This window comes from Ornithodoros turicata, chromosome 8, assembly GCF_037126465.1.
Source record: "Ornithodoros turicata isolate Travis chromosome 8, ASM3712646v1, whole genome shotgun sequence".
NCBI lineage: Eukaryota > Metazoa > Arthropoda > Arachnida > Ixodida > Argasidae > Ornithodoros > Ornithodoros turicata.
In genome coordinates this window covers 31,080,771-31,106,125 of record NC_088208.1, presented here as the reverse complement: position 1 = coordinate 31,106,125, position 25,355 = coordinate 31,080,771, and the positions used below count along the sequence as shown (strand labels likewise).

Here is a 25,355-nt window from a genome sequence, read left to right as displayed (position 1 = left end):
ACGCGCATGCCATGAATGCGACTTAGCACGAAGCCTGCCAAGTGCTACGTGGGAAACAAATTATTGCAATAAAAAAACCATGCACTCACCGTATCACATTACACGTGCAGGGTAAGCTAATCATATTATTTGTAGTCTGGTAACCGAGTGATTAATTGTATCGCCATCAAGCAGGTGGGCCTTGTAAGCTACACTACTATTCAACAAAGTGCCTTTACGTACCTGGTCCCTCCTCATGAGCAGCCGCACTTTGCCTTCCTTGTTTTCAAGCAACTTTAGCACACCTATACCCCGTTCTTTCCACTCCTTGTCCACAAAGCGAAACAGCCGTGCTCTTTCTTCAAAGCACACCTGCAAAATTTAATCGAAAGTCTTAACAAATACAACACTGCACAAGCAATGCCCCGCCAAAAAAGATACACGCAGAAACACATTTACTGAAGAGATTGCATGCGTGAACAAATGCCCGAATGGAATTTCATTGCAACAGAACACCACCTACTTTCTCATCTTCTTCTCCTGTGCATGTAGTCACCTCTTCAGGTAATGGTATCAGGGGCTTGAAGTTCCCCTCTACCTCAGTCTCATCACACAAGTCGTCAGATCCAGAGCTGATGTTCCGACTACGCCGGCTCAGAGGTGAGGGCGTTGGAAACTGTAAGTAAAAATGTATTTTTAACTGTATACTAACTATAATAATACAAACTTATTTAACTGTAATACTATACTGTAAACTTAGACGTCAGAATTCAAACACATAGATATTGGAAAATAAAAGAACCATCAAACATCTGAATTGCCTGATGGAAACGCTATAGTACTTCTGGTTGATTCACTGCTGCACGATTATTGTTTTTTTTGTGTGTGTGTGAAAGCAACAATGGTTATAATGTGCCAAGCAATAGCAAGGCACAAACCAGTAGAAACTAGGATAATCAAGCTAAAAGGAAACAGATGAAGAGAGATCGCACTTAAGCCAATTTTGATGGGAAAACATGCAAGTTACAAATCCCGAGCCCATATATCGTAGCAGTGAAAACTCAATAATTCCTCTCAGTAAACACCGTATTGTGAAAAGCAATAACTTGCCTCTGCGTTTCCTCCAGAAGCACTGGTGTTGGCTGTACCCTTGAGCAAACCTTCCAGTTGCGGCGTAGATGACGCAACCCTTGTTTTCTCCGAGGATGATGATGACGATGTTGCCGCGGAGAAAAATGGAGGAGTCTGAGCTGCAGAAGATGATGGCAGAGGAATTTGGAAGGCATGAGGTGCACCAGACTTGGCAGTCTTCAGAGCTGCAGGTGTAGATGCCTGCGGCATACTCAGGGAAGCAGACGACACTGCAATCGGCTGTGGCAACGTTGCACTGCTCGGAGAGTAACCCAGACGACTGAAAGCAGACGTACGGCCATCGGATGCTGCAGGAGGAGGCTGAGTAATGTCGAACCTGAACTGTGGGAGACCCTGTACAAAGCAGCAGCCCGCATTAGACCCTGCAGTATTACAGTGCCTTTGCGTGAATGGTGCCTCGCGTTTTAGGTTAAACCCTGCAAAAACCCATTTTACTGGTTGATTGGTGCATTGGTATCACTTAAGGCAAAACGCTAAAAAAACTGCCAAGAAAATTGTCGGAATATAAATTCAGACACCAACGCAGGCTCTGGGGAGGAGCACAGCCTCTCAGCAAGAGAAATTCTTTCCCCCCAAACCCACATTGCACCTTTTCACAGCTCCCGAATTGAGACCAAATTCCCCATTCCCAAATTTTCAAAAGACAAAACTCAAAAACTGAAGGGTCTACGTGTAAAGCACCTGACCAGTTCATGCCAAGACCAGTGCATAAAATGAATTAAAATTACCTGTCCTTCAGCAAGTGGCAACCCTGTGGGCACATTATGTGGTGGATAGAAGGCCTGGTGAGATAGAGGAGGAGGCGGAGCCATGGCCCGAGGTCCCATAAGTGGCGCCGGAGGAACAGGTGCCGCATAATGATGGGGAGGAAGCGGGTAGCCCAGGGTTGGGGCAGGGTATGCTCCATATGGCTGTGCAGCTGGAGGTCTACAATGCAACACATGTCATTGTTGGGTCAACAATTTTGCTACCGTTGCCTTTTAAAGCGACAGTTTCGACCCAAGCCAAAGCTAAACGATTCGTAGGGGATCTTCATTTTCGGGTTTTATTATTTTTCGAATTCGGGGGGAAAAATTGGGCGCTATTTACACACGAGAATTCAGAGAGAAATCGGGCCCTAGGATCTAGGGTTGATATGTCATCGGGGAACTTTCGGGTGAAATGAAAGGCATATGAAACAAGCCACTGCAGTGACATTGGGACCAGAAACAAGATTCTTTATATTTCCGCTCAGAACTGGGGCAATTAATGACAGCGGTATTCAACTTCACTTGCCTGAGCTGCATAAAAGCTCGTCTTTGACCCCCTGCATGAGAGGATTATCGAAGGAGGACAAATAGGTTGTCACAAATAGCTCTCTTTGCTGATATTATGATCCACTTTTCCAACAATTTACCTAGAACGACAAGTTGAAGGACCGCAGGGATTTCGGGTAGATATCGGGTTTTACCCGAATTCTGGAAAACTTGTTCGGGGGGGGGGGGGGGGGGGGGGGGAAACTATCGTGAGCAATCGGGTTTAACCCGAAAACGAAGAACCCCAAAGATTCAGTGTCAGATGCTTCCTGACGACGATCCGAGTCACTGCGCAAAATATTCAAATCAAATTTGCAGGAAACTATTGAAGCAATTGAGTTTGAATTGAAGCAGGAAGCAATTGAATTTGATAGCAAGCACACTCGCTGCCGCGATGTCACTGTCGTTAAATTACGGTTTCTCTCCAGCAAAGCAACCTAGTCACTAAATAAAACTTGCAGATTACGTTTTACCACATCTCAAAATAGCCCCTGAACATCTTTATCTCGTTTCTGCCAAGGAACCAAACCGGACATCCACTGTGACACTGTGACATCCCCCAAGGAACCGAAACCGGAAGATGCCATCCATTTTTCTTGTCCGTGCTGGTTGATGGTTTGCACACGGCATCTAAGCGTAACTTACACGTCATTCTGTCCTGTTTAGATTACCTGTAAGCTCCATAGCCCATGGCTGGATGAGGTGAGGGAGGCACATTTGTGCCACCCATGGAGGACTCCAACTGAGAGCAGTCTGCGTAGTGGTCATAGTCTCCCTCATAGTTGCCGCCGTAGTCATCGACGTATTCTGAATCCTCACGGTGCTGCCTCGTCCGGGAGGACGGCTGAGGACGCAAGCTAAGCTCTTCGACTTTTTTCTGCAAGAAAAAGCATCGTCTGATGTCGGAGACTCCAGTAACTACTGTATTTGCACGACGTTAACGAACACTTTTTCGCTCAAAACATGCGCTCAAAATCACATGCACGTTACAATCGTGCTCTGGGAGAGGTGGGCACGCTTCACGCCAGAGTTGAGTACGCTCTACTCTTGACGGTGCGCTGGTTCACGACGTAGTACACACGAACGGTATAACACATAATAGATCACAAGCAAGGCGATGCAGAGTGCCGTAGCAAACCGTTTGCCAAGCTACTCTGCTCTGTGCCTGTGACAGAAGCGGTTTCAGTACGAATCATGTTTTAAATGGTAGGGGACTGTGTGGACACAAGAAGAGAATTGTGCGTTGTCACGTGCTTTGGGCATCCCAGAGATGAATGTGCGTGATCCATGTTCTAGTTAGCTTTTTTTTTTCTGGGGGGGGGGGGGGGGGGGAAGTTATGCACGCCTACACGTTACTTCAAGGCTGTATTGTGACGCTGGGCTGTATTACAATCAAGCAAACACAATTTTCCCTCTCACGTAGCAGCTTTTAATTTTGTAAAAGAACACTTCTCAATAAGTAAATGAGGGCATGTCTACAACTCATAATGACTCGCTGCTTCCAATGTTTCCAACAGTGTTTGCAGTATGGCCTCAAGTTAACTAGAGTCATTTTGTCTAATTGAGCTGTCTCTACAAGTTTGCAAATGAAGCCTCGTGTGCTAGGCCTAAACCCGGTTAACTTGCACATATGAGCAGACCACTCACAAATTGTGGTTTGTGCGTGACACCTCCCATAAAACATGTGTCTGTATCTATGCTGTACCACACGCTGTCACCAAAAAAAGGAGGACTCACCAGAATCTGCTCCATAAATTGCTGGTGTTGCTTAAGCTCATCCACAATGAGGCGGTTAGCATCCTTCAGTTGTGACAAGGCATGAATTACTGTCTCTTGTGTCTGGCTCAGTGACCGTAGCTGAGAGTCCAGTCGTTCCGGGCTGGGCACCAGGTGCTGCTGCTGCTGCTGCAATAATGTACAAACAAGGTAGTAGGTAATTAATGTGGCTTTACAAACGCTCGGAGTTTCAAACAGCACTATTATTGTAATATAGCACAGCAGCAAAAGGGGAGGTCTGTCAAGTGTGACGGCGTTCACTGCATCTTTGAAGTGATACCACTTTGTGTGAGCGTTTTATGCTTCGTATCACATTTCATCGGTGCATTACGATGTAATTAGCGTGAAAATGTGATAACACACGGTGGCTGTGGTGATGACAGTACTGTACAGCACAGGCAATTACAAAACATCGCACACCCATTGTGGGATGCATACATTTCCCTGATAGCTCAGAAATGTAACACCATTACACAGACCTCATTTTCACAGCTAGATTCACGTTGATCACGAACAGCTAACAGTCCTCCAGCTATAAACAAATCTCACTCATAAGCGGAAATAAATACGCTTACCGTCTGTTGTCTGCAAGTTTTCCACTGTACAACAAAATCGCACAACACGGCTATCATTAAAAATTACAAGCTCTCAAACCACAAACTATAGTGACCACTGGTTCTCCTATAAAATTAGGGCCTGACTTTTTAGGGTTAAACCCGTATCCGCCCGATATTTACCCCCCGAACGAAATCTGTAAAATTCGGGTTTAACCCGAATCTACCCGAAAACATCCCGGTCGCGTGGCACACTCATAAGTGTGCATTAAAATAAAGTTTGATAACATTGCTAAACATTAGTTCCATGTTAAGACAAATTTTTATCAAACAAAAAAAATCACCTGAATACACCCGAATTCCTGACGACAGAATATGCTGTAACGGGATTTAACCCGAATACACCCGAATTTTGAAATGAGAAATATCGCCTGATATTTACCCCCCGAATTTGGCCAAAAATAAAACCCGAAAAAGTCAGGCCCTATATATAATAGATCACGGTTATCTTCTAAGGCAGCTATTACTTTCGAATGTTGCAGATGGTCCATACGACAACGAACCTAAGGCAATTACAATGCAGTACAAGACAAACGAGAGCGTGCCCAACATTTCCGTGAAAATTCGAGGGCAAACTTTCTCCTATCTTCTGTGCTGCACATCACAAAATGGCCTAGCAATCACTATAGCAAGTTCCTCACCTCTTTCGCAGGGGCTTTGTGATTGTGTTGCCTGCTGAAGAAGCTGCTGTCCACGCGGGGCGTGCTGCACAGTACGGAGGTGTCTATGTTGGCCGAGGTAAGCTGGCCAGGGTATTCAGTCACCGTAACGTAATGCTCTCCGTCCTCTAGATTGTTATCTGCAAGACAGTGAAGGCCCTGTAAGCCTTCTGGCCCAGGGAAAACGCAGATTATACTGACAGTTGAGAATGGAAATGTTGAGCTGCTCTTCAACGTCTTCAATTTCATCGCGCAGTTGCTGAGTGAGGGGATGCTTAGAGTCGGCACGCGTCCTGTCGAGGGTCAGGAACAAGGAGTCTTTCGCCCTCTGAAGAAGCAGCCTGCGCTTGTTGGTATCCTCTTGAAGGGCGAGCTTTTTGAGTACCTTAAACAAAAAAGTGTGTGTTTGAAAAAAACCACTGCATAATTTGTGACATTGTGACAAGAGATTCAAATGTTTCTTTAGCCCCCTATGTTTTCAAAGTCTGGAAAAGCTTCTTTGCTAAAAGTGCAATTTTGCCTAGTTCACACTTTTCTTTTTCTCGTCCTATTTTCGTTTGCTCGTAGTATGTCCCTACTAGCAGAAAACTGCAGCTGCGGATGTCTCGGTGTCGGTCGATGTGTCGGTCTTGCAAGGAATTGTTTCCTTTGGCTGACACAGAAATTTGTTTTGAGGACTCACGAACTCGCTAAGCAGCCAATCATACGCAAGTTTATTCCTAAATACTGCTCCATTCATGGACTTTGAAGTAATCAACTTACACGATTGACACGTGATTGACACGTGATTACACGTACTTAGATGAATTTCCCTGAAGTTTAAATTAACACGAGTCCGCTGTAGACTGAGGAAACGGGCAAACAGCCCTGCCATAAGGGCATCAATAAATAAATAAAGAAACGACTATCATGTGAAATGCTTACCAATGCAAGGTAGAATGATGCATGTGCCGAAGACAGATCAGAAAAGATTGCTGCAGCTTCCTCCAGACAATCGGCATTCATGGCTCGAATGCCCAGGAAGAGCCGACCCTCTTCGCAAAGGGATTGTGCTTCCTCGTGGGATGGGGCTTTCCCTTGAGTGAATGGAAACAGACGCTCCCTTGGGGCAGCAGGGGAACCGCTGTTATGCTCAAGAAGGGAGATCACCAGCTGCCAGTACAGTGCTGCCCTTCCTTCCAGCGCTTGCATCTTTGCTTCGTTACCAGACCCTTTGTGCTCCAGAGACTGGAAAAAACAAAGATGCACAAACAATAAGTAGAGCCTGAAGTCTTCGGGAAATATTTTTTTATATTTTTTTTTTTTTTTTGGGGGGGGGGGGGGGGGTATATATCCGACAGTTTCACCCCATGGTGCATGTTATGCATTCAGGCGTGTTGAACCTTGGACATCTTTCATACTCCCCGCATTTTCCGAGGTACACGTTATACGCGTGAAGATCACACCATATACATATGCTGGCCATGCAGAACACAAAACATTTACCTTCGCTGCGAATGTTCTTGCCAGTTGCACGACGAGCCTGACATCCAGACCGTGGTTACCGAGACCGCGAACAACTTCCAGGCCCCTCTGCAACACGCGCCGCAAGTCGCCAAGATTTTCCCTGCGGACAAAAAAATTTCACGACGTTGCGTTGTAATAAGCTGCCTTAAATGACAGCAAATGCCACATACTTGACAGACTTTGACTGCAGCACGTACGCAGCTTTCCACCAATTGGCCTGCGACTGTGAGCAGAGAGAGGTTCCGGCGTGAGGAGGGAGACACATGGGTCCCCGAAGAATGGAACGTTGCTCCACTGCGTTTGCTGCACACATGCAAGTCGCTTCCAAAAATGCCAGTACGTCCATCTGGTTGAAAGACGCTGGGTTCCCCGTGGCAAGGTTCAGGGAGTCCTGCTGCAAGTCTTGGAATACCACAGCCTGCAGAAGACACCTCTGTCTCAGCTCTTCCCCTCTTTGCTAAGTATGGACTGGCAAGAATATGTATAAAACTGCTACAGCTGGCTAAACTCTTCAGTGAATTCCTTCTTTCATTGCTCATAGGATAGTAGATGTTGCTGCAACGTTAACTTAACGTTAACGCAGCGACGGCTGGCAGAGTAGTTGAGGAGCCACCCTACCGGAGCTATGTAGAACTATAGGGAGAAAGCGTTGTGGGTTATCCCACTCGAGCTTGAGGGTGTTCGCCGAAAAGCCTCCTCCTCATAACGATAACCGTCCTGCATGCATCCGGAGCAGAGCTTCTGCTTCTCGACAAACACCCCCAAGCATGAGTGGGATAGACCATAGTGCTCTCTGTCTATAGTTAACACGTTGATAGAGCCTACAACGAGCTTATAGGGTGGCTCTCCAACTGCTCAGCCAGCCGACACTGTGTTAGAGTTAAAGTTGCAGCAAGCTGTACATCTTTTAGAGCGACTGGTAAGTGATCTTTTTTTTTTCAAGATTTTGTTTGACGGAGCACACAGTCAAAGTTTTACACTCTGCAAGCGAACACTTTTCACAGGAAAGAACTTGAACAAAGTACAGAAGTTACACAAAGCTGATGCTACACGCACGACTGGCAGTGTCTCTTTTTGTGCAAGTCATATGCATTCCCAGCATAAGGAGGCACCGGGAACGTGCATGTAGTAGTCAAGAAGCGAGAGGAGGAACACGAGAGGAAGGAGAAATGCGGAGGAGAGGACCAGAGCTTATTTCAGCTGAGAGTGGTTGGAAAATGACGCACTTTACTTTCTGGTGTACGAGTTTCGCGACTGAGAAAATTACTTTCAGCAAAAATGTTATGGAGTGTTCGGGAAATTTAACAGTCCTTTTGATATACATGAGAGTTGTTGTGTAGCACGTTTACTTTTATTACTAAATGAATACACAACAGCCACAAGGTTTCCTGGATAGTGTATTAAAAATATCCCTCCTGAAGCACTCTCTTAAAAAGCATTCCTCTGTGCACATAATTAAAATTAATTTAACACTTTTGATGAACACATCCCAGATTCCCAAACACCACGTCAGTTCCCCAACTCTGTCGAATTTCAAGGTGCAATCCGGAGCTTTTCATGCAGAACAAAATCTTTTTTTTTTCAGCTTTCGATCACTTCAAGGACTGCAGGTGCATGCAGAGAAGAGGGCATTAAGAAGCAATAACAGCGTGTGCTCAATGAAGTTGTCCAATAAAATGAATGCTTAATTGCTCAATGAACTCTGCACCAAATTAATGGAATGCGCACACATAATGCACTGTGTATATTATTTATGCATTTATTACCCATAAAAAAGTGCAACAAAAGACTATAAAGACAGAACAGCCTTCTTATAATGATACAAGATCCTCCGCTGAGCTTACCTCAAATCGTGGGCCTGTTTTCTTGCTAACCTTGCCTCCGGATATGCCGCTATGAAGCCCCAGCCAGACCATGTTGTTCAGCGACTCGGGACTCTTGTTCTGAGCGACTAGACACAAAAATTTATCACATAGTTGCGGCGTGGGCAGAGAAAATACAGAGTGACAATGCCTACATTTGGCGTATTCTTCCAAAGCAGTGCTGCATGGAAACTCTAGACTGGCCTTGAGAAATGTCTCGTCTTTCAGGAACCACGATGACGACGTATTCGCATCCCTCCCGAACAGGGTTTGATAGATGCGCTCTCGTGCCTAAATGTAAACAATGTATATAAATAAATAGTATAAATTAAATATATAATTAAATATAATAGTATAAATAAATTATATGGGGTACATCATTAAACGAGGATTGACCTAAATACCACGTCCCCGAAAAGCCGCGCCCCACCCCGCGTGTAGCAAAAGAAAAAGAAACAGAGGCTAAAAAAAAAAAAAAACGCGAAGCTGTGTGACATCGCACCGGATTGGGAAAACAGCGACCGGAACTTGTGGAGGGAACCAGGGAAGATAGCACCTCTTTCACTGACAGTCTTGAAAAATGAAATAAATGAATGAATGAATGAATGTCTATTTTCTTGCCTCAATTTTTATTGTGGTGTAGTTCTTTTGATACAAATTTTTCTGTAACACCGTGAGATTCATATAATTGAGATTCTACTGTATCTTATCGGTATGATTTTTGCTGCGACATTACGCGCACGGGACAGCGTCCAACATCGTTGTACGAGTACTCGGAACTGCGGTCTCCATCGCTGTACGCGAGTCGCTTCCCCATAGAAACAATGTATATTTTGACGATAAAATCACAAACCATCGTTTTACGGTGGATATCGTTATCTGCGGGTTTTACTGCAATAATAAATAATAATGTAATAGGAATTTCGGATAATTCCGCTCCTCCAGTCGGTCCCGTCAAAACAACCATGTATTGCTATGGCAGGAAGCTCTCATTAATTCGTCAAAAAATTGAGCGGGCTCCGCATAATTGGGACTTGGGGCCGGACAATCGGCTGTCACAAACGCGAAAAAGAGCGGCACATTAGACTCCCGCTGAGATCCCAGCCGGAAAATTGGCTGTCGCAAACTCAAAAATGAGCGGCGCAAGCTCCCTTCGAGAGAGGGCATCACCCGATCTCCTCCTCTCTCCCTCTCTTATTGCACGTGCTTGATTGCTCACGCAAAAAGTGGAAAAAGTGGTGTTTAATCGCTTCAAATATAGCGGATTTGTGCAATCTGAGGACCAACTGGATGCCCCACAAGAAACTTTCGAGGACAGCATAGAAGACGACGGCGTTTTTGACCACGCCCCCGCGGACTATGTTTCCCTCGACGACGGCGTTGCTGTCGCCGTCCAGTTGACAGACGAAGACCGTATCAATCATGTGTTGGGCGCAAAACGCGATGAATCTGACCGCGGAATGGACTGTGAGGCGATACGAGGGTCGCCGCGCCCGTCCGTGAAGGACTCCGCTGGGGCCCTAGCCGCCCTCAATGGCTTCTACGGCGGCCCCGATAGTGCCTGTGCTCAGGAAACTCGTTATTCGCGTGCAAACATCTGGTAAACAGGCAACTATTAATAGAGCCTGAAGTTTTAGGGTTTTACCCGATTCTTCCCCGAATTGAAGGTTGCCGCTTTATGGTGATACCAGACTTTTACTCGGCAAATTGCCCTCACTGGGATCTCTGTAGGAATGCACAAACTTACTTATTTGGCAGCTAATGCAGTTCCATCACCGTTTGTACCAAACCACTGCACTTAGTTTAAGTAACTGAGCCCGATTTCTCCTCGAATTTAGCATACTAGAAGTTTTTTTACCTGGTTTTTACCCCCATAATTTAGAAAAAATATTTCCCGAAAACTTCAGGCTCTAACTATTAATCAGTTTTTTCGGAAGAAAACCTGCGTGAGTGCAGCACATGTAAAAAAATAAAGGTAATCGTTTTTGGCGTAAATTCGTTATTTCCGAAACGCTGATAATTCGTATTCATTTTGCGCTCCCTCGAAATCCAAATTAATGAGACTTTACTGTAAATGCACTCTCGTGCCTAAATGTAAATTCAAGATCGAACCACTACTACCCTCAGCAGTAAACTTTAGTTACAGTTCACAGGCTGCCACACAATATGTCTAATGCCATCCCTGCCAGTGAGTCTCCCCAATAATTTCAAAACTGACTGTGTACCTGAGGTATGCAGACTTCCTGCTTGATCTTGGATAACCACTGGTTCCGGTCTCGCTCACAAAGGCATGTCACTATGTAGCCTGTGGAACAGAAGGCGGTGTTGTATAAATACACTGCCGGCATGTTGCAATACTTGTCACTGATTTAATACATTCTCTAAGGTCATACTCTCTTATGTGTGCTCTGGATTGGGAACACGAGTTGAGAAGCTCATCAATGCTTCCAGGTTCCCAGTCCGTTTTATCGTTGCCAAGAAGGACACCATCCTCCTTTTAACGTGTGAGCATTAATGCCTACGCATTTTCCTTTCTTTTCTTATCTAGAGAACTCTAAATTAGGGTGAGTACACACCTACTGGCAACACGTCGTTCTTTAGATGTGTTTACTACAACAAATGCTCATTGGCATCTGTGACAGCTCCATGGTGACAACAAACATTGGTTCAATGCTAATGGAAGTTACTGCTTTAACTTAATAACGTTAGTTAATAGACTCAATTCTTTAATTCTTCATCTAAATTCAACAATTAACTGAAAACCATGCAAACGAATTCAGTAGTTAACTATTTAATTATCTCAGTAAGTAACTAAATAAATTAATTTGGTTAACTTTTAACTTACTAATACTTTCGCAGAACTTTGCTCCCAGCGCCCACACCCCAAAACAAATGGTAGCACAGACTCACCACAGACAGCAAGTCTCCAGTTGGCACGAATAAGCATACGTCGATAGATGTTCTGCTCTGTAGAGTCTAGGGCAACGAACCATCCTTCATGCTGCAGGTTAGCAGGTGGTTTCAAGGAATAAGCAGTCAACAGCAAGGCTCCCCCAAATTGGTATGCCTCATTCCAGTTCAGCTGCTCCTGAAAGTATTTTGCAGAACATGCAATCCCATTCCAGACAAAGCCCATTCTGCCCATGATAGCAAGCACTCAGCAAGATAAAGAATGTTCCAACATTTCTCTTAGAAGACAGGGTATGTGAAATAGCACACTCCACAAGTTCAACCAATTATTGAGTCAATTAGAAAAGCTTGAAATCTGTAACGAGAGAGAGAAAAGCGACTATGTTCTTTGTAACATTATTTTTTTCTTATTTTTCACTACTTCCTCATGCATTTAGCAGTTACGTGTGCACATCTGTATTACGTTGTAATATCTCGCCCAACGTTCCACTTTTGAAATTTTTTAAATTTATTTGTGCCAAACGGTCTGGCAGGTCTGATAATGTAGCTGGTGTCTAACCTGCAAATACTGTATTTACTCACATATTGTATGCACGCGAGTATTGTACGCATTCCCAACACGAGCGCCGAGCGAGAGTGAAGGATGACAAACGTAGAGGAATATTTCGGTCACGATTCGGTGTCTGAGAATCACGAGGTTCCATTCCGGGGAGATTGCCGCGGATATTTCGGAATAAAACACGAGTTAATTGTACCTTAAATGCTGGGTTCCAATTTTCCTGTGCATATTGCACGCACTCTCTCAATGGCTCGATTTTTTATTCTGTACAAAACATGCGCGTCTTACACGCCGGTAAATGCGGTAAGCCATATTTGGCCTGAGCAAGTGCTTATAAATGTACATACACTGTAAAAATAATAATAATAATAAAGGTTATTTCACTCTCGGTTTGCAGATGCTCACCCTTCGTGCACGTTTCAATATCAGGGTGGCCAGATGAAAGAAAAGCTGCCCCTTCATGTGTTGCAGCACAAATGCCCACGATGCCGTGCTCCCCAAGTTTAGAGAAGGGGTGAAGTGAAGCGCCTTGTCCAGCCTACAGGAATGACAAAACCAAAACCCAAGAACTTCACTGAGAATCGTGCAAAACGCACTAATTATGCTTTCGTGAAAAATCTGAAGAAACATAGCACAGTGATGAGAGCAGCAACAGTTTGTTTCCGAGGCAACCACAAACGAAATGCTACGCAACAAACATAATTCACGTTTTGTAGCAGAAAACTGAGAACAAAGAAATCTAAGCATGATGAACACACACACACACTTTCCAATAAACGCAGCGTACGTGAGTGTCAGTTTCATCGTATCATTTCTTTCCAATCCTCCCCTTTAAAAGTTGTTAAGTGTGTCATGACTGACAGCTACACATTCCGAACAGTGACATGAATACAATTAAGCCGTGTTGTCACATCAGCACTACAGCTAGGGCACATCACAACATTTGAAACGCACACGTAGCAAGACAGACATAAAAATATGGCTTACGACTGTATTGCTTGGGCTGCAACATCTCCATGGCTGACTCCGGAGGCGTTCACTGCTCCACTCACTGGAGCAAAAGGCAATGCATGGGCCTCAGAGAGCGACAGCTCTGCAAGTCGGTCCAGGTAACCGAGGTACTGCACCACGAAGCCCTGGTCTAAAGGTCCAGTTTTCTGGTCAATGTAGGCCTGTTGAAAGAAATTAGGCAGGCCAACATTGTCCATCGTTCCACCATGGACTAAATCTTGTGTCTTCGGGATCCCACCTAATTGATGTCTAAAATTATAGCCTCACAATACTTTTTTTTCTCCATGTGATGCAGAAATATGTATCATAAAATCAAGTTTTAGCTTTGAGACGCGTGGCATCAATACGCCGAATTTGCTATCCATCTGGCAACCCTGCTCCAGCGAGGACGAATTCCATCCTCCCACAAGAACGGGCAGAGGTGCGACACTATTGTCAGGAGACAGATGCCAAATGAATCCAGACGGAGAATTCGTGGAAGTGCGCAATGTTCACTGATGGCATGCAGGGTGGGCGAGGAGGGGGGAGGGGGCTGCCGGGCATGGCGCACAGAGTCTCTTCGGGGGCCTGCGGGACCCCAGACTCATCGTAATCACATAAGGCTGAAACACCATGCTATCAAGCAGACTATGATATCGAGACAGGAGGAAAGGGCCAGGGCGTGACTAGGGTTGCCACCAGGCCAGTGTTATACCGGCAAGGCCGGTTATTTGGGCGCTCTGCCGGTTGCCGGTAGGAAGGTGATACTGGCAGCCTTTTGCCGGTATTTGTGGCTCAAGACCTTTCATAAGGGCTTTTACGAGATTTTCCCTTCAACATTCCACTACAGCTTGAATAAATCTGGAACACAGACCCAGCTCCGCAGTCACCAGTTGTTTTCTTACTTAGTCATTCTTATTATTATTCATTGTTATTACTATTATCATGGTTATTTCTAGCATCAGCGATACAGCCACACACAGGAACATGTGTTTCCTCGTATTATCTCTCTCTATGTGTGTGTGCTCGTCCACCCCTCACCCACTTTCCCTTTTCCACAAGCCTTTCCTCCTTTCCCTCTATTCCGTCTCCTCTCCCTCAGCCGGTATTTTTCACTACGAAAGGTGGCAACCCTAGGCGTGACACATCCCCAGGGCCCGTAATTTCTCTGCCCTGATGGCATGTGTATTTTGCACACTGAAAGAAGCTTATATTTAGAATACAAAATAGGAGGAAGAGCATTTTTCTTTCAATTCGTAGCGGCCCCTCGAGCCCCCATATTTATGTAAGCAGACAGAGGGAAAACAGATTATTCTGACCTCACAAATGTCCACTAGGCATAGGTACCAACTGGTGGAGCCTTCGAAGAGTCCTTGATCTTCTACCTGACAAGCATGCTTGTAGGCATCTTCCACCCTTTTCATGTCCAGAAAAATTCTCAGCAGACGAATCCGCAGACCAATATCGCTTGGCCTTGTGACCTACGTTGTACAACAGGCATTCTGCAACACTGTTCCTGGGACGCAAGACCTACTGTGCAAGACGTACCAGCTCCGCAGTGATGAGCGCTTCCACATCCTTCAGATTCGATTCTCCCCTTGCCTTCACCATATTCTCCTGAACATGAAGCGCAGGGTCAACATTTAGTCTTACGGCGGAAAAAACGATAGAGTGCTATGAGACAGCAATGGGACAACCCTTTTGCCAAAGTGAGATTGTGATGCCCTTACGCTCTTCTAACATTAGGAAACCAACTGAATGAATGCAGTTGAAGAAATTGGGCATTGTGACGCTTGCGTTGCATTTGTCCTTCTATGTCTCATTACATTAGGAAACCAAAGTTGTAGCTATGCTGCATCTGATAGTGCAGGTGCAGTCTTCAGCAAAATACTAACTTAAAGTTGTGCATCAAACGTCAAGTAAAGTAAAGTATGGGGCAACAGGCAAAGCATATTAGGCTGCACACAGTGTCAATCTGGTATGGAATCCTTCATTTAGCTCTCAGAGCAAAGCCAAAGAATGTTTCCTTTTTTGAGGCAAAAGAAAACTGCAAATCATTCTACAGAGAGCACAACCTTGAAGGACTCACCTTCAACTTGAATACAGTCTGGTGACCAGGAAACAGCTTTTGAGCTCGTTCTAGCCAGTACTACAAAATAAAGATGCAACAAATTGTCGTCAGATGCTTTGCAGCCGATTTACTTGATCAGCTCACCTTTGCTGTTTCAGGATCAACAGGAACCTGACAGTACAGTTCACAAACTGCAAAGAAAAGAAGGAGACTGGTTCCATAAAATGCGCCACACCACCGTAACGAATATTTTTTGTGGCTTCTAGAAAGTATAAAATTTGTGATTTCGGCACACAACCATATGTAATACACATTTAGCATCTCAACTTATCATACTTACTCTTCAGAACGACATCCTTTTGATAGTTGTCCAACTCTAGTGACCTGGAAGAATATTAGTTAATGCATATTAACCTCATCAAAAATTCCGTATTGCACTTGCGTTTCAAAGGCACAAGTCAACGTCTCAGCAGATACATGCCGAAAGCGTTAAAACGTTGAAACTCACTTTTTGTAAGAGAGCAAGGCCTGTTCGAGATTTCCAGTTGCCTCATGTATTTGCCCCATGAGCTTGTGGGCACCAGCATGCTTATCTTGCAGGACGAGGTACGCCAGCAAGTACCTACAACAGCATTGCAGGCATGTATAAATACAAACACATTGGATGAATGTAACATACGACATGAAATGCGCTAAAAATATGGCTAAACACCGATAAACTTCGTCGATGCAAATTTCAAAATGCTGCAATAGTATTCAAAACAATGGCTTGCACACTGCTGCGATAGCCTAAGGTCATCAATCTTTTACTAAGACTCAGGAAAATTAGCTGTCCTATTCCCTACTTTTCAGGAATGAAAAAATAAACTAACCTTTTAGCGGATTCATAGTCCTTTACACCGTAATATAATCGAGCAATATTGAAGCCCCGGATGCTGCGCTGTAATAAAAGTTTGGTGTTAGAATTGGCAGTGGTGTCACATACAAGGCTGATCAAGGCTGATTTCGCTTCATTACCACCTAGAAGTTGCTCACATCTACAGCGTGATTTGGGTAAATCTGTTACATTTGTACATTTCAGGAAGGATGTCACATGCACTATATGCACGGTGTCAAACGACCAGTATTAATCTACACTTGTGCATTTGAATTAGTCAAGCATACTTAGGTTTTGAAACAGTACACAGTTGAGCCATAATGAAGCTTTTGGTTCAAGAGTGCCAGCGTTACATGTGATGTCTTGTCACTCACACCTATGGTTCTCAAAATTTATCGTATTTATCACAAGAAAAAAAAATAAAAAAACTGAATTCTGCTCTAGATTTGAAGTAGTAGTATACACTGGTACATTTGGTTTCAGTCCGGTAAATGTTGGGCACAGAGCCAAAGGCAGAGAATATCCGCATCACTGATTGCACGTTTCTTCTCTACTTTTCGCACCTCATGAGAGTAAACAAGTGAGCGCAAAACAGAAGAAGAAGATTCTGTGAGTAATCAAGTCGAACGGTCAGATCTGCGCAACAGAAAGCACGCTAGGCCTAACACAATAAACAGCGCAAGAAAGCAACAGATACTGCAATATAATCGCCCAAGTGTCTGTTTTTAATTGTAGCAAATTAGAGAGTCATAACGTCGCATCCTGAGCTTTCAGGAAAGCTCACCTCGTTCTCATTTTTTATCTTGTCCAAAATGCCGGCCACATGCTTGTCAACATCTGTCTTGCAACGAAACATTGTCAGTGTTAACGTGTTACAAACACCACTTAGCATATAAACTTCTTATCATGTTATATCTCTTTGACAGAGATTGCCGCATGAAATCTCATTCGAGAGCACAAAAAACTACTTCGGCAGCTACCGCAGAGACAAGCATTGAACGTTAGGGCGCCACAACAGTTCACAAACGTGACTGGGATTGGATATGGATTGGATTTGGATAACGATTCAACGATTGTTTGGTAAGATCCATAGAGATTTAACCGCAATAACCGTAATTTCTGTTTTTGCGCTCAAATTAGTTCTTCGTATTTCAATATTTTGGTCCCATTTTTAGTTTTAATAATTTGGACTTCAGTAACCTTATGTTCTGAATTTTCTTCATTGCACGGCTTATGCGTCAATGCCCCTATACTGAAACGACTGAAACTGCTGCAGACAATGATGATGATGGATTATAGATATGGTCAGATGATCTGAAGTTCGTGGTGCGGGGAAAATTCTGCGATAGTAAATGGACGACGAAGGCGTGTTAACGACTTTAAAGATTCTTATTATTGGTGAGAGTAACGTCGGAAAGTCAAGGTATGTACATAACGAACGAGTGACGCAGAAATGTCTAAGTATCTGAGCCTTGACTGTCAGATACAGAACAAAATCTGATGCGAAACTATACATGTTGTACAGAGTTGGGTGTTCAGTGATAAATGTCAGATGGATCGTCACTGACACTTGCAAAGGCATTAAAAAAAAAAAGGAAATGCTCTGTCAATTTTAGACGTACCTGGAGGTGCTGTGCGCTTAGATATCTAAGGTGCATACTGTGGTTACATGTACGATCTTCCATCATTTTAGTTTGTTGCTACGGTTCACTGATGACGTTTTTGATCCAGGACTGGCAGCTACTATAGGTGAGTCTTACATCCATGTCGCTTTGATAAGATTGCCACACATATCTTCTTTTTAATTTCTTTCAGGAGTGGATTTCAAGGTTAAGACTGTTAGCATTGATGGCAACAGGGCAAAGTTAGCCATATGGGTGAGTGGAAACCCGCAGTGGAAGCAGGTCCTTTCATGACATATCAAGAGACAAGTCTTTACTATGATGTAATCAGGACTGCAGCCACCACAAAGAGTGCTGCAAGGCAACAGCACAACATACCTTTGTTTGATGGCACTCTTTTTTGTGTGTGTGTGTAGCATAGTACAGAGGGCCAGACAGGAACATCACTCTCTTACTCCCATCCCATGTACCTGTGTGCAACTGAGCCTTCTTATTTTTCAGGACACCGCTGGATCAGAACGGTTTCGCACACTGACACCAAGTTATTATCGTGGTGCACAAGGCGCAATACTTGGTATTAGTATTTTCAAATTCCATACAAACTACAAACGCGCATAGAAACGGTACTACATGCCAAGCTTGAGGTTGTTAGAATGTGTTACAGCTGTACAATTGTAGTACTATTGAGCTTCAAAAGAAATGAGGTAAATAGAATGACGTAAAGCAAAGACAGAAGCAAGGTAACCGATATCATATTTGAGTTGCTACAAAATGTGAGCAGGCTAAAAATTATTTTTTAAACTTTAATTTGATCACATGCTTCTGTATCTGTCGCAGTATATGATGTTACCAATCAGTCATCGTTCCAAAAGCTCAACCACTGGCTTACAGAGCTTGAAACGTACTGCACACGTCCAAATGTCGTGAAGATGCTGGTCGGCAACAAAATAGACAAGGTATTTCATCATGCAGAGTTGTCTTTGCAACAAGGAATTTCCAAATCTGTCAGTAATGCCACTTAATGGTATACAAATTTTCCCATTGTTGATCCCAGAGAACAGTTAGCGTTGCTAATGCTGTGCCCGAAAAGTATGTTTCTACTTTGTCAGGGTTTTATACGTTAGGGTTGAGTACATTTTTTGCTTGCCTTTTTTTTTTTTTTTTGTGGGGTGCATTAGAAACCCGGAACAATGTAGTACATGAACTCGATTGAAGACCGAGGATCATTGATAGAGCAGTGTGTGGGCAGTAGTCCTCCTAAGACAAGATAGCCCGTTACTACGCTTATAAAAGGGAAACTTTTGAGCAACTGGAGCAGGATAGCAGTATAGCCCATAGGCCATATATAGGCCATAGGCACATTTCCCCAATAATCTCACTGCACACGATCTCTCAGACAGTTCGCGACCACTCATGTTCATCTCATATGATTGCATGCAATTGAGCGTCCATGACTGCTACGTAGCAAAGCAATCGGATGATGTTTGGTGAATATTATAACAAAGTCTTTTAACGAAACGCAATGTATCCTCACTGTTTTTTTTTCTTTCTTTTGTTGTTGTATGCATGAGTCATGTTTGCACTCGTCTGAATAGTACTATAACTAGTATGAACCTGGAACTATGCATACAAGCAGTGTGGATGTAGTGCATGAAAGATGTCAACTTTATATTTTTCCCAATGTGCAGCAGGAAAACCGTGTGGTGACCAAAGAAGATGGCATGAGCTATGCCCGCAAGCATTCCATGCTCTTCATCGAAGCTAGTGCAAAGACTAAAGATGGAGTGCAGTGTGCCTTTGAAGAGCTCGTAGAAAAAGTAAGCTTCTTGCAGTGTTATAGCTACAGATACAGAGTGTGTGGATTCTGTGGTGGAAGCCTTCCAATAGGGAATGGTGTACAAAAAGTTGAAGGACGACGTACCCAATTAGTACCTTGTAAGCACAGTGCATGGAGGAAGGAATGCAAAAAAAGCTCACTTGCCCACCACTAAGCAAGTTGTGTCTCAAGTGACAGCAGAGCAGTGGAACGGAATGGGCACAAAATTTAATAATAAACAATTGGCAGGAAATTTATTTAAAATAATGAAAGGAGGAAAAAGGGTGCATGCAAGCTGGTAAGGATGAATGATGATGGTAAGGCGGAATTGAAATATTTTGGACAGTGATTACATTAGATGACAGCGTTTGATTTGGGTCATGACTATCGCTCTGCAGCAGTGATCGGCGGAACGGAGTTCATGTCTCGTCCTAATTTGCACCAAATCGCCCAATCTTAGACTGTCGCATCAAAGCAGTTCTTGTACCGTCAACTGTGATGGGACACTATTAAAGAGAACATAAATGTGGTTGCAGATCATCCAAACTCCAGGACTCTGGGAAAACCGAAGACAGGACAACATCAGGATTGGCCAAGGGGACGGGGAAACAAAGCACGCAGGCTGGTGCCGCTGTTGACACTCTGTATAAGCCTCCCGAGAAGATATACTGTATATAGACACACTTGCGCTTTGCCTACACATTATTTTATGATGTTCATTGCACAGAAAGGGCATTTTTTTACACTCCTGTAGAAGCAATTCAACGTCCAGTAAGCCTACCTCTGTAATTTAAGATTTTGAAGTTTCCTATATAAAATTTAGGTTTCACACTCGAGTGTGTCCAGAATTTCTTTGCCGCATATGACTACGCGAAAGACATGCACACAAGAATAACGCAAGCCTCCAAACATCGTGGAACAGACCACAACGGACACAAACAATGTGATTTATTCTCAATATGTAGACCAAACTTCATAGTGTCTCAATAACCATCTCCACCAGCACAAAAGTAAAATCTCCCTCTGTCAACGCATCACCTTCCCTAAAGGCGCACTTAAACTCCTGTTCTAATTGTCAGCCGTAAATCTTTCATGGTGTGGGTGGGAGATGCTCCCCTGCTCAAGTGTCCTGTGCTGCTAGGGGTTTCACCAGGTTAGTCATTGCCGTGTTGCTTCAGTGAAAGCGTACGTCCATCCTCATCTGTGTGCAATGCTTCGACCCCAACATGCCCTACATCTTCTACGAGTCTTACGCACATCACAAGCTTGTGATGACTACAGTTCTTGGTACATACGTTTTCTTTCTTTTGTTGCAGGTTATATCCATGAGAACAGTGAATTTACTTGTGCCAGAAATGGTGCAGTTACTGGTCCCATGCTGTGACCTTCCTGTCATACCAAACAAACTCCCCTCTGGGAGACTCCACGTTGGGGGGAAGAAGCGCCAGATAGGTCGGTGCGTCAGCTCCTGTTGAGAGATTGAAGGCACCTCAAAATGTGCTCAAAACTGACCTAAATATCAAAGTGTACTTACCCTGGTCCGGGGTCAATGGTCCCTTGTGACTTGTCATGTCCGTGTCTACGTAGCCAGGATGTACCTGTAGTGGATAGATGGGGAGGATACGCAACTAAAAAAAAAGTTTCAAGGAGCTGCCGCAATTCCTTATTATTAAGCGATTGGTTTTATCTCTGTCGGGTGCCTGACAATGGCTAAGCTGTAGCCTTCTGAGCAGTGCACTCATTGGGTAGGTGTGCAGAATTCCGTCTGCAGTGATGAGCTGCTTGTCATTAGAGCCTGCATGGAGCATCTGCCCTCCCACCCTCTGAAGCATTCATATGCCGCCCTTTCCCCAATTTACTTATTGTTCGAGTGGCTGCGCAAGAACTATAAGCTTTAGATGACCATCGATTAGCTGACATCCCAAGTGGGCGTGAGGGTAACGCGTACTGTAAAAACCCCCCCCGAGACTAGGGAACACGAAGGGACAGACACGAACACGAAGTCTTTGTTCTTTTTGTTCATTTGTTCTGTCTTTGTTTGTTTTTTTTCATTGTGAGGCTAACGACTGGACGAGCATTAGGGGGCTTGAGCCCACCTTTCCGACTCTAGCAAAGAACCAAAGCTCCCAACATCTTGTGTATCATGACTGCACCGCACTGCCCAGAATACACGGCTACTATTTGGCTTGCCAGGCATAAGGAAAATGTCATAAGGAAGGAAAGCATAAGGAAAATGTAAGACCTGCATATAGCCAAGGCCCACGGGTGAATAGAGAGAATGTTGAATTTCACAAATGTTTTGTGCTTACGCTGTTCACAACAATGTCATCCTGGGGTCGAAGCTGGAAGGCACGGTGCTGAATGAAGGACAGGACAGTAACTCCGACCTTGGAGACACAATACGCAGAGTTTCCCCAGCCTTTCTGCACATGCACGTTGTCCTTTGCATCCCTGTAGAGGAGCTCATACTAGTTACATGCATTCAGCCGCAGGATGAAGCGCAGTGGAGTGGGATTAAAGCTTACTGCACAAACTGATTCATGAGGGCAACCAATTCATCCTGGGTAATATGTGGAGAGTTCAACTTCTTCTTCAAGTCCTCTCCTTGAATCTTGTTCAACATGCCACACAAGCTGCTTACATTCACCACGCTAGTAAGACAATAAAGCAGTGTCATTATACACCACACCGAAAATTATATGCGAATGATTCTGGTTTTACGGGGCTGCACTTGAGGTACACACTCTTGCTCAAACATGGTAAAGTGCAAACTTGCAGGCTGGTTTTTGTTACAAATATTTTCATAAAAAAAGCTGTGAGAGCAGCATGGGTACCATTTTGGCAGGAGAGTCATGCAGACAGGAAGGCATTTTCTCAAGACCGATTACTACTTCTACTAGATAACTAATTAGAAATTACCTAATTCATTAACTGACCGAAGTGACCAAAAAATGTTCGTAGTTGGCACGAGCTGAAACTATCCATTCTAGCATACAAGAAAGATGAGATGACACATCTACTGCCGCGGTTGCAGTGGTGTCGTCTTGTCTTTCTTGTGTGTGTCATTAAATAATATGCGCTGCTAGCATGAATAGTTTCGTTAATTGTCCCTTTAACTAAGGGCTATCGGGCAAAAGTTAGACAGCAGAATTGGAGGCAATCCTAGTTGAAAGCCATCCTATTCTTTACAATACCTGAAACAAGCAAGTGCACTGAAACCTCTATCGCCAAGTATCTACACAAGTTTTTGCTACACAAATGAGCCCCAACCGCATGCGTCATGAACACAGCGAGGACGGCACTCATTCTATATCAGAGGGTCACATACTTTGGAGACGACTGGAGTAGGTCCATGTCCATGTCCTCTCTGTGCTCCTAACGCATGCGGTTTCACATGCTCGCTTCAGTTTATATATACAGGGTGTATTTTTTTTTTGTTGTTCAATACAGATTTTTCATTAAGAAACTATATATAGGGCTATAGACATTCTGTTTTCACTTCTATCATCTCTGGGCCGGCTGATGTTCTTGGTTGTATGTTGCTCAACTGTCAAATGACTAATTACCTAAAAATCGTTAATTAACTTTTGAATTATAAAAGCTACGAAGTTGCCCCGATGAGAACATCTCTTCCTTTCGGTGACCTGATGTCGTAGCCGTTTTCAGAACAAAAATCTGTTCGGTAGATCGTCCGCAAAAAATTCGTGAAGGAACGCCATTTTTTCTCTTTATTTTGTTCATTGTGCATCTTCGGAGACCCATCTTTCCTTCACCCCCAATGAACTTATATTCGCGAAAAATGCAAGCTCATATATCTCGGTGACGTTAGTATATCTACTTCATGGATACTTAAAACTTGCGAATTTTTGCCACTCGCAAAAAAATTGTTACACGCGAACAAAAAACACTTTTACGGTATATATAGAATCGCTTTCAACAACGCTTCTCTCCCATTCTGCTGTTTCGCGTTTGCCCGCATAGCTCACCTGCAAAAACAGCATCTATGTCATTTTCATAGCCTTTTTATAAGAAACCTGTAGCGAATAATAAAGAACACAGTGTATAATACACTACGGAGTCTTTCTGTTGAATTGCTGAAATTGCTGCGAGAAGAAATGTACTTGCCGTGCATGAGGACGCAGCAATGGAAACAGCTCAGTGCACACTCGCAATGTACCAAAGAAGTTGGTTCTGACAGTAACTTCAGCCTGTTCTGAGAATGGTGCAGTGGAGCTCGTCTGAAAGAAATAGTGCTTCGTTGTTTACATGAACAGGTGTTCGGAAGCACAGGATATGTCCCTCTCCCTCCACCCAACTGGTTGACCATGTCGAACAGCGCTCAACATATTCGCATCTACAAGTGAGAATTACTGTAGTTTTCTTTGATGCACTGCAGGAAAAATGTGTGCATCTGTTCAGCTTCCTGTGCCTTAGATTAAAGAGACCACGAAATGATTTTTTTTTTTCCTTCTAGTTTTTGTCTCTGACACAACCGAAGTTTTACCTGCCCTAAGCAAACAGTTTTCTCACAAGATAATTTAAACAAAGTCTCGAAGTAATGTGAAGTTGATAAACCTGCATGTTATCAAGTTGATATTTGTAATGCCCTCCTCCAGGGACTTTTAATAAATCGGCTGACTGATACACCTGGCCATGCGCAACAGCGAGCGGTGGCAGGAGTGTTGTGCAGCAGAGCTTGACCCCATCCCAGCTGTGCCGAATTATGTCAACCTGCACTGCACCCCTGCCCATGACTGGCCTACGCCCCTTCGTGCAAGTAGTAGTGAAGAAATGAGAGGAGGAATGCGGAAGAGAGATACAGAGGCAATTTCGACCGCATGTAGTTAGAAGAAATGGCCCTGTAAAATCATGGAAAATTTGTGGTTTGCTCGACAGGGAGAACCACCTTCAGTGAAGATTTTACAGGGTGTTCGTGGAATTTCATAGCCCCTTTAACAAATGTGCTGCAAGTTACGAAAGCATTTCTGTACCTTGTAGGCAATTCCTGCATTGTTCACTAAAACGTCAAGGCCACCATAGGTTTTTTTAAGGTAGTCTCTAAACTTCTGGACACTGCCGATATCATCAATGTCCAGCTGATGAAATTTGGGGCTCAGAGACATCTTTTCGAGATCTGCAACAGCAGCCTTTCCACGGCCTTCATCTCGAGCTGCGGCAAAAATGAAGAGGGTTAGACGCATCAACACACATGCAGCATGAGCATGTAAATGGTTGTTGCATAATACCTGTAAGATAAACAATGCCATCAAATTTTTGGCACAGGAACTTGACAATACAGAATCCTATGCCCTTGTTTCCTCCAGTGACCTGTAAAGAGCCGTTATCAAGGAATATCTGTCGTTGATTCAAACGTCTACAAAGACGCAGTGGGGGTATCTTCACCAGCTGGCAGAGGAATAATAAATGTGCTTACCACGGCAACGCGAGAACCTGGCATTATTACTCTTGCAAGACGAAGAAACACAAGTCTCCAGAAAGATTGACGAAAGGTCTACACTTTATCCAGCCAAGTCCTGCCCCTGCCTCGGTCACGTGTGGTCACTTTCTTGGCCGGCTTGGCCTTGGCCCGAAACACGTATTCGAAAATAGCAGGAACTAACAGGCAAAAATGGGAGAAGTCTAGCTAGCACTCGCAGCCACTCACAG

At 44.0% G+C, this 25,355-nt stretch overlaps 3 protein-coding genes across 3 annotated transcripts in view; 1 reads left to right on the top strand and 2 right to left on the bottom strand.

The window, feature by feature from the left end:
* LOC135366962 (E3 SUMO-protein ligase RanBP2-like) overlaps positions 1-17,299 on the bottom strand; it is a 28,453-nt gene extending 11,154 nt beyond the window's left edge. Inside the window, exons 1-25 of the mRNA XM_064599982.1 lie at positions 17,035-17,299; positions 16,246-16,313; positions 15,882-15,995; positions 15,714-15,757; positions 15,518-15,564; positions 15,392-15,451; positions 14,851-14,919; positions 14,622-14,783; positions 13,300-13,484; positions 12,718-12,850; positions 11,754-11,931; positions 11,069-11,148; positions 8,999-9,134; positions 8,826-8,932; positions 7,152-7,399; positions 6,961-7,081; positions 6,400-6,702; positions 5,677-5,860; positions 5,458-5,615; positions 4,164-4,331; positions 3,098-3,303; positions 1,860-2,058; positions 1,090-1,464; positions 503-655; positions 223-351 (exon numbers count right to left, since the gene is read on the bottom strand). Of these exons, the coding sequence (XP_064456052.1) occupies positions 223-351; positions 503-655; positions 1,090-1,464; positions 1,860-2,058; positions 3,098-3,303; positions 4,164-4,331; positions 5,458-5,615; positions 5,677-5,860; positions 6,400-6,702; positions 6,961-7,081; positions 7,152-7,399; positions 8,826-8,932; positions 8,999-9,134; positions 11,069-11,148; positions 11,754-11,931; positions 12,718-12,850; positions 13,300-13,484; positions 14,622-14,783; positions 14,851-14,919; positions 15,392-15,451; positions 15,518-15,564; positions 15,714-15,757; positions 15,882-15,995; positions 16,246-16,313; positions 17,035-17,142 (3,735 nt within the window). The 5' untranslated portion in view covers positions 17,143-17,299. The remainder of the gene's footprint in view (positions 1-222; positions 352-502; positions 656-1,089; positions 1,465-1,859; positions 2,059-3,097; positions 3,304-4,163; positions 4,332-5,457; positions 5,616-5,676; positions 5,861-6,399; positions 6,703-6,960; positions 7,082-7,151; positions 7,400-8,825; positions 8,933-8,998; positions 9,135-11,068; positions 11,149-11,753; positions 11,932-12,717; positions 12,851-13,299; positions 13,485-14,621; positions 14,784-14,850; positions 14,920-15,391; positions 15,452-15,517; positions 15,565-15,713; positions 15,758-15,881; positions 15,996-16,245; positions 16,314-17,034) is intronic.
* Positions 17,300-17,528: 229 nt separating this feature from the next.
* Positions 17,529-20,524, top strand: LOC135366960 (ras-related protein Rab-18-like). The gene is made up of 7 exons (XM_064599981.1): positions 17,529-17,673; positions 17,944-17,999; positions 18,066-18,127; positions 18,374-18,446; positions 18,710-18,828; positions 19,561-19,689; positions 20,225-20,524. Exons 1-7 carry the CDS (start codon positions 17,603-17,605, stop codon positions 20,324-20,326), a joined length of 612 nt encoding a protein of 203 aa, XP_064456051.1. The 5' UTR covers positions 17,529-17,602; the 3' UTR covers positions 20,327-20,524.
* A 95-nt stretch (positions 20,525-20,619) lies between these two features.
* Positions 20,620-25,352, bottom strand: LOC135366958 (carbonyl reductase [NADPH] 1-like). The gene is made up of 8 exons (XM_064599979.1): positions 25,123-25,352; positions 24,935-25,016; positions 24,680-24,858; positions 23,814-23,926; positions 22,214-22,339; positions 21,998-22,139; positions 21,223-21,286; positions 20,620-21,156 (listed from the first exon to the last, which is right to left on the bottom strand). The coding sequence occupies exons 1-8, from the start codon at positions 25,144-25,146 to the stop codon at positions 21,053-21,055; spliced, it is 834 nt and encodes a 277-aa protein (XP_064456049.1). The 5' UTR covers positions 25,147-25,352; the 3' UTR covers positions 20,620-21,052.
* Positions 25,353-25,355: the final 3 nt, after the last annotated feature.